This window comes from Epinephelus moara, chromosome 6 (assembly GCF_006386435.1).
Source record: "Epinephelus moara isolate mb chromosome 6, YSFRI_EMoa_1.0, whole genome shotgun sequence".
Taxonomy (NCBI): Eukaryota; Metazoa; Chordata; class Actinopteri; order Perciformes; family Serranidae; genus Epinephelus; species Epinephelus moara.
This window is the reverse complement of record NC_065511.1, coordinates 18023619-18031805: the sequence shown is the minus strand read 5'-3', so window position 1 is coordinate 18031805 and position 8187 is coordinate 18023619. Positions and strand designations below refer to the sequence as shown.

General features: G+C 42.1%; 1 protein-coding gene across 2 annotated transcripts; it reads right to left on the bottom strand.

Annotated features, from left to right (window-relative positions):
* Nucleotides 1–883: 883 nt before the first annotated feature.
* irx4a (iroquois homeobox 4a) lies at nt 884–7900 on the bottom strand. Of its 2 annotated transcripts, XM_050046662.1 has the most exons (5): nt 7503–7900; nt 6320–6571; nt 5271–5377; nt 3315–3625; nt 891–2209 (listed from the first exon to the last, which is right to left on the bottom strand). In XM_050046662.1, the coding sequence occupies exons 1-5, from the start codon at nt 7545–7547 to the stop codon at nt 1482–1484; spliced, it is 1443 nt and encodes a 480-aa protein (XP_049902619.1). In that variant the 5' UTR covers nt 7548–7900; the 3' UTR covers nt 891–1481. The 2 variants fall into 2 exon arrangements, with proteins under 2 accessions (XP_049902620.1, XP_049902619.1); XM_050046663.1 differs by lacking the exon at nt 6320–6571 and having other exon boundaries at nt 884–2209.
* Nucleotides 7901–8187: the final 287 nt, after the last annotated feature.

Here is an 8187-nt window from a genome sequence, read left to right as displayed (position 1 = left end):
TGTCAACTTTGCTTGGAGCTGCAGGCAAGGTTTTCCGAGGTAAGAGAGCAAATAAAAACATACACCCTGACTCCGATTTATAGAAAATCCCTTTTGTCCACTATAGCACTTTCTTCCATGAGGGGGGGCAGATCTGAGTCGTTTGTGCGTTTCCCATTAAAATTCATCACTGAAGCTGCCCCCTCCATCCCTCCTCTTCCCCCCTTCCCTCTCTCGCAGGACAGACAAAGTCCCCCGAGAGCTCCACTTTCGCCATTACTGTCAAGTACCCTTGACTCCTTTCTTTTTGCCCTTTTATCTACAACAACTAATTCGAGTTCCTTTGCCCTTTTCACTTTTAGACGACGTGAGTGCCTCCCTCGTAAAGCCCTTTCACTTTCCAGAGGAGGAATCAGCATCCAGGCTGTTTTCTCTGCAGGGCCCCCGTCTCCAGGAAATTGAGGGGTTAGTGTCAAAACGAAAACTCTTCACTTCAAATTATTTCGCAAGAGTAGGGGGGGGAAGCCTCCCGTTTTTTGAACCCATTAATGGACGTATGGCGAATAACTTACCCTTTTGACAGCTGCATCATGGACGGTGTTGAGATGTTTCGATAATATTATCAGAGAGCAGAGAGGGGAAATCAATAGGCTGACATGAAATATGACTGCGAACATCCCAATTACAGCCTGTTTAGAGGGAATTAATGAGGCAGATCTTAGATACTGATATTGTTCTGTCTTGAGGGTTGAGCTGCCTCATTTTCCTCGCTGTCACTAAACGAGAGTGGATGTTGTTGATTTTGTTTTCCTGAAAAATAACACATGGTGTGAGATGTTCTTTTGCGCCTGTTTTAATGGGTTAAAAAATGAACTGAAATGCTTTATTTAACAGCAGATTGCGTTTAAAAAGACCAGCCGTGCAGCAGGCACCATGTGTGTTTAGTTGTAGAAGGAGTGGACGGAGTTTTACACCACAAAATAACATGCACAAAAAGCAGACCCCTGTGTTTCAGCACCATGGACAGCGACTCAACCCAACATCAGAAACCGACTGCTTTTATTTTCAGTGAACAAAGTTGAGATGCTCTCATCCACTTCTCACGAGAGCTGTGCATTTGTGAGACTTTTTTTTTCTTTTAATAGTGATACTCAGCTGCTGAAATCTAAATAATATTCAATTACATTTGCATGCGCATAGTAAAGAAACAATAAAAATAAAAATTATGTAAACCTCAGGCCTATTTTTTTTTATCTCCAAGATGTAAACTTTTTTTAGTTATACATTTCGATAAGTTCTGTGCGTGCGTAAAAATTAAATAAGCCAAACCGATCCGGGTATTTCACTTGTGTAACGCCAATGTAACATTATATAGCTACCATTGCTTTTTAAAAAACGAATCAAACAGAATCATGGAGACGAAATAGGCGTTTTCATCCGACTCTCAGACAGTCACAAAGAGTCTCTCTCTTTCTGCAAATAAAAGGGTCATTTTGGTTTTGTTACGAGCAGAAAAGTTTGTTGATAGTTTTTGGGAAACTCATGGCACTGTCTTTGGAGGAGTCTTGGTGCTGCTGCAAGGCCGCCGCGCTCCTCTCCGCCTCCAGAATGGCGCCTTTGGTGTTCGTGGTCCAAGAGACGGTGGTGTTGGTCAGAGCCTGGCTCAAAGTGCTGTGCCTGAACAAGGGGTCGTGGAAAACCCCGTCCACCCAGTTTCTCAGGGTCGTGACCGGCGAGTCCTGCCTGTTGTCCAGGCCGGTCACGGGTGAGGTAGCGGCGGGGGATGGGGTGAGGGAGGAGGGCGGCGGCTGGCACCTCAGCATACAGGACGGGTACTCAGTCTGGTTCAGGGACGTCGCAGTTTGGGCCAAAGACCAGATCCGAGGTTTGCCGTCTAATATCTGGTGCCCTGCCTGCTGCTGCTGCTGTTGCTGCTGCTGTTGGTTATAACACGCCTTTGCCTGCTGTCTGCTGTCCGGCTGGAAATCCTCCGGGTTCGTTTTGAGGCAACTTTTGCTCAAGTCCTGCTCCCCTCCCAGAGAAACTGGGATGGAGATTTTCAGAGACGCGTCCTTGATGAGGTGCTCGGCGGGGCAGTCGCCCGTCGTTGTCATGTGTGTGTTCATGTGGTACCGGTGCTTCAGCTCACACTCGGAGTTCTCAGACTCCAGCGTGTCGAAATCGTCCAAGTCGCTCAGCTGGAGGTCCTTATCAGGCCGACTTCTGGTCTCTGGGAGGAAGAGAACAGAGAGGAGACGGCAGACATGTCAGTGAGAGATGTGGTGTCATGAGATATGGCATCAGATCTGTTAATGGCATCCTCAACAATTACTCTGGAATCAAATATCACATCTGTAAAATTACACCTGCTTGACTTTAAATAAGGAGTCACTGCTTACAGCCTGAGAGTGATAAATAAATTCATCATAAATCAAGTTTTAATCTAGGCTACATACTGTACATTGTTTGAGTTATTAAATGCACTTTATTTCCATAACTGAATTAATCTAGTCATATCAGAAATATCAAGTCATAATGGACTGAAAAAGAGTTGACATCTAAACTTAGTTTAAGTAATCTGACCCTCCACCATGTCCCTGTGAAACTGCATGAGGCCTATCTAATGGTATCCCATAGCTCTGAGTTTGTTATGGTGATCAAAATGATTAGCATGCCTGCACGCAAAACTGCTGAACTGATACATTTTAAAAACACAAATAAGTGCAATAGTTTCAGCACAGTGCATTATCACAGAATAAAATGTTTGACTATACAAACTGCAAGGCCTCACTGTCCTTTGTTTCTTACTGTCAGTATTACACGCATACTGTTCTAGTTAAAATTGAAAATAAAATTAGATGGAGTACAGTTATTGCAGTAAATGCCATCTAAATCGTATTGACACTTTTGAATGAATGAAAAAAAAATGTCAGTTTAACATCATCTCATTTATAGCGTATTGGATGAAAAAGAAAATAGAGGGTGTGTGGTAACAGTGGACTTTACACAGTGTGATCATGGTTATTGTAGTTGTTCTCTGGTAAATATTTTGCTCATATTGATCCCTCAAACTGAGAGATAAGATAAGAATCAGGTGCTAAAACTGGCTACTTACACATACTTTCATTTCAAGCTACAGTCAACAATAAAACTAGAGAATATTGGGAATGTTTTCCTTCTTGTGGTACTAATCATAAAACAATGCATTTTTAAGAGAAGATGCCATGAATACACTGTTTTTTCACATGCGTTTAAAACAGATGTGACCTGTAATATCCTAAAGTTTGATAGTTTCTTTTTATTTCTGCAGAGGAACAAGACACCGTGACACTAACCATCCTCATTGTTCTCGCTTTTTATCTGCTCCTCCTGAGACCCATCCTCATCCTCGTCATATCTCTTCTCCTCTGAGCCCTTGTTTCGGGGCGGCCATGTCATCTTGTTCTCCTTCTTGAGCCTCCTCCTGGCGTTGGCGAACCAGGTGGACACCTGCGTCAGGGTCATCTTGGTGATGATGGCCAGCATGATCTTCTCCCCCTTGGTCGGGTACGGGTTCTTCCTGTGCTCCTGCAGCCAGGCCTTCAGCGTGCTGGTCGTCTCGCGCGTGGCGTTCTTCCGCCTGGTTCCCCCATCCATGGAACCATATCTGTTAATGAGAGGAAGAACACAGCCACAATGGTAATTAGAGGGTAAATAGAATATGTGATGCTTGTTGCATTACAATGTCTAATGTGTTGCCCTGGCAGTTTCTTTTCTGGAAAACCATGACTGAGCCATCTGCTTCTAGGAATCTTGAAATTATGCGCAGCATGCTTTATAAGCTGTGCAGTCCCACTCATAAACCTATCTGCCCCTTTAATTGTGTAAAGGTCTGATAATTTAAAGTAGACATCATAAACACATGTCACATAAGGGACATAATTTAGAAAGAGGGGCAAGGAGTAAACCACCCTCCCTTTAAAGACATCATACAGTATGTATTGTCTTTCCCTTTGCTGGTACATTGTTTTATATAATTGTACATAAGCACTGGAGGAGCATGTGCAGTATATAGTGCAAATAAATCCCCTGAAATCCCCCCAACATCCCTTTGCAGCACCTACACTGATGCCTTAAGTAAACCAGTATCAAAATATGCAAATTATTCTACCAAATAAAAAAAATCAGACTATATTCACACACATATTTTCCATTATCAATGCATTACGTATTAAAACCATTCATAGCGCCTCATACAACTCCCTCTCTACCCACAAATATCACCCATAGACCTCCATTTAAAATGCACAGTGTTGATTTTCAGTCAGCAGTGAGCTGTAAAAGTCCTCTCAGGGGAGGCTTTTATGAGGCCTTTATTGCTCCGTATAGCTTAGCGCAGGTCAAGCAATGCTAAGGGAATCAAGAGGAGAGGAGCGCTGCACCTTTCCATACCCTGCGTTGTTTCCCACACAGATAAAATAGACTGTAAAATTGCTTTATTGAGTGTAATGATGAGCCCTCAGGTGAAAGGCGGGGCGCAGACAGAGTGGTACTGCTGTAGGCCTGCTTGTTTTCTCTGAGTGCCACGAATTCTGTTGTGCCTCAGACTTTTAGGCCTTTTGCTGGATGTGCTCGTATAAACATTCCCGCTGACACCTTTTGCACTTCAGAGTGAATTTAGAGCGATTGATAAAAGAGGACGGCTCTCATTTTGCCATAAGCTAATCAGTATGACACTTTGCCAATCAACTAACACATCACACTATAGAATAAAGTGTTTCCTGCATGTCTGTTGGTGTTTGCTTTTCTTCACAGGCGTAGTTATCATTCACATGCTACATTTTCCTCATATCACAGGCTTAATTTGGATGTCATGTCATTATTGGGAAGACCTTTCAATGTGGCAGGCGTGCTCTTCACAACACTGAAGAGGCCTCATGTCTTTTCTGAAAGGGGCACGAGTCTTCAGAAGCTCGTCACCCCATCAGGAAAGAAATGTGTCATGAGATGAAGGTGATGACCCAGTGTTGCTAGACGTGATGAGAATGGCCTTGACCTCTCAGGGATGATTGATTTGGAGCTGGGAAAACTCACCCTGCACTGGTGCACAACACTTTGAGAGTTTGCCTAAATTTTGATCACATTAAGGCCGCTTAAACCAGTCAGCGTGCAAACCTCAAACTCAAGTTTTATCATTGACCACTTTTTTATCCTGTACCACACTGTTTTAGAGTACATACATTAATTCCACTCATAGGTCTGATGTTTGCGTTGATAATCAAGCTTAAAAATCAACAGAGGAAACAACATACCTGTCATACTGATACTGTCCCAAGGTAGGATCATAAGGATAGTAGGCTGTTGCCTGGGTTATTCCCGCATGCGCAGAAGCTGTGGCATCTTTAGTGTCGAATGTGCCCTGCAATCACACACAAAGACAGGAGTTTTAAAGAGTGATGCAAAGAGGAAATCAATTTTAGTGCATTAAATGACTCATCTCGTGCTGAAAAACACACACATTTCTATTAGCTGTATTCAAAAGTTGCTTGGTTATGTAATTTATTTGGACTATTGAAGAGGGTAACAGCTGATTGTGCAGTAAATCCTGATTTTTAAATATATCCTGCTGCAAAATGAAACATGGACAAACTAGACGAACTATACCACAGTGATAAATTGTCCGTGGGAAGCAAAAATCTTTAAAGCAAGACTTTCAAAATAAGTTTTTAAAATTAAACTTTCAGGAAAACAATAGGAAGCAGTGGCTTGATCTGGACAAATAAACATGTGAGAGGGTTCCAGGAGGGTTTCCAGCTAAATAAGGACTATTTACTATAGGACAAAATATTAGTTAGATGAGCATGAAACTAGTCTGAATATTCTTCTTATCACAATTGTACAAAAAATGTCAATACTCTATATATTTCAACACGAAACCAACTAGAACAAACAACATTCCTGGACATTACAGGCCCATGGAGTCTGTTCTGAAAACGTATTAGAATTATTTTATTTAAAAAATGTTGATATATTTTTTAAACAAAATACTGAATCTTCAAAGTCAGCCTGCTTGTAAAAAAAATACCAGCTTGTCTCTTGACTTGTTTCATAAAAATGACAGTCTCAATGAAAGCTCTGACACAAGAAAGAGAGCCTATCTCTTCTTGCTGAGAAGCATTTTTCAATTACTGAAAGAAAAGTTGTCTTGCATGATGATATGAGGATATATCAGGCACAGGAAAAAGGGCAGGTATTTTGTGGTGTAGAGGAAAACAAAATAGGAAAGGCGCGCCTGGCTCAAGTCTCAGCACCTTGCAGCTCCATTAATCAATGCCATGAAGGATCAGATGAAGGAGCTTACCAGCGAGTAGAAAGCCGAGGCGTCCGTGCCGTATGTAACGTAATTCCCATAGCCTTGACTGCCGGTGTAGGGACTCCCGTACACGCCCAGCGCGGCGGCTGAGCTGAGTTCATGCCTCGCCGTGGCCAGCAGCCGGCTCTCGTACACGGGACAGTAGACTGGTGTCTGCCCGGACGCCGCTACTCCGGAGTCGGCTATGGATCTGCCGGTGGACTCGCAGCAAGTGGTCAGAGAGTTGGTTGTCATCAGGAACTGGGTGGAAACCGAGAGAGAATTTATCTTTAAGAAAAGTTATTGGTGTGATTCTGCACTGAAAACAGTTATAATGTTAATCTTGAGGACTTTATTCTCAAAGTTAGTTTATAACTTTTATCTTTTAAAATATGAAATAAAAATCGTCTCAGTGAAATGAACGCAATTATCTCTGTTTCCAGTTCTGTTTTACTTCTCTGACCGCAATATTAAACAAGAGTTTTTCACAAAAAAATTATTTTGCTTCTTCGGAAATAACCCAAAGTGAACTCGCTCTCATTCGCACTTTTCCCCCCAAGAATGTCACTCTTTAAAAACTAAAATACAACATCACATGACTTGCACATAAACTGATATTTGATGATGAATGACGCGTAATATTATTGTGGTAATCTGCGCGTAAAACGTGTCCAAAAACGAGCCGTCTGTTAGCTTTGATCCAAGCGAAACACACGCGTAACAAACAGACACAACATGTTTTCCCAACAACGCCTCGTAATACCCAAAGTAATGCCCAAATGATTTTTTGTGGCTCAAAGCCAAAACAAAACAGCAGCTGGGTTATGGCGCAAAACACACACAGCGTGTGCAGAACAAGTTGGCATGTGTGTTCCAGCGCAGATAAACATATGGTTGACATTACAGAGCGGCTATTATCTTGCAGAAATCAGTGAATAGGAGGTCGGGGGGTCTAAGCTGGTTTCTGGTTTCCCCTCTTCTTACCTTTTTTTTCTATCGCTGCAGGAACACAGGTATCACTGGCTGTAACGCAATACCTTTCCGATACGCGGAAGGTTCTGTGACAGCTTCCCCTGATTCTTGGCCAAAAATGCGTAAAGGATCACGCTTAAATCGATGAGATAATCAATCGCTGCGATATCATAAACCAAAACATCCGATTGACAGAGCGAAGGTAGTTAAGTGAACTTACTTGTGGAGCAGACGAGTAGGGATATCCAAATTGTGGATATGACATGGTAGAGAGGTCCCCCAATATCCAGAAATAAAGCGAGACTGAAGGTCTCCACTCTTACGCAGGCTGCAGCTCTGTTTGACTGTACCAATTGATTGGTAAGCACAGGCTCCTAGGATGCTTATAGGGCGAAGCAGAGTAGCATGTTTAATTTGTGGGAAAATGCCCTCCACTCAAACGCCTTTCAACGTGGGGAAAAAAAATAAAAAAATAAAATAAAATAAAAAAGATCTTCAAGCTCTCCCTCTTCTTTTTTAAAAGTATATCAGAAATAGAATTAATTAAGTTGATGCAGGCTTTATTTGCCTAGAATAAAAACTTTGTTGTCAGATACATATTTTTGCCTTATAAAAAAGTAGTATAAAAGACGTCAGCAGCAGAGGCAGGTTGTTTTAAACGGCGGTGACTCTGACGTCAGAAGTTTCCCACTCTAAAAATGACCAGACTGTAACTTTAATATGCATTTTCTCTTTCTCAGGATGACGACAAAAACAGGAAAAGAAAAAAAGAGAGAAGAAAAAAACAATCCAACAAGATTGAGAGGAAGACTAGGGGAGGGAGCACTTGACATGTCCTGGAGATTAATTCGCAGTCCCAATCAATCAATTAAGCCAATCAGTGTCTTGAATATGCAAACGTATGT

Excerpts from the sequence above, each read along its gene's own strand:
- irx4a (XM_050046662.1), bottom strand. The coding sequence starts at position 7,547 with ATGTCATATCCACAATTTGGATATCCCTACTCGTCTGCTCCACAA. Across the intron at positions 3,626-5,270 it reads GGACAGTATCAGTATGACAG|ATATGGTTCCATGGATGGGG; the intron begins GTATGTTGTTTC and ends TCTCATTAACAG. Across the intron at positions 2,210-3,314 it reads AAGCGAGAACAATGAGGATG|AGACCAGAAGTCGGCCTGAT; the intron begins GTTAGTGTCACG and ends TCTTCCTCCCAG.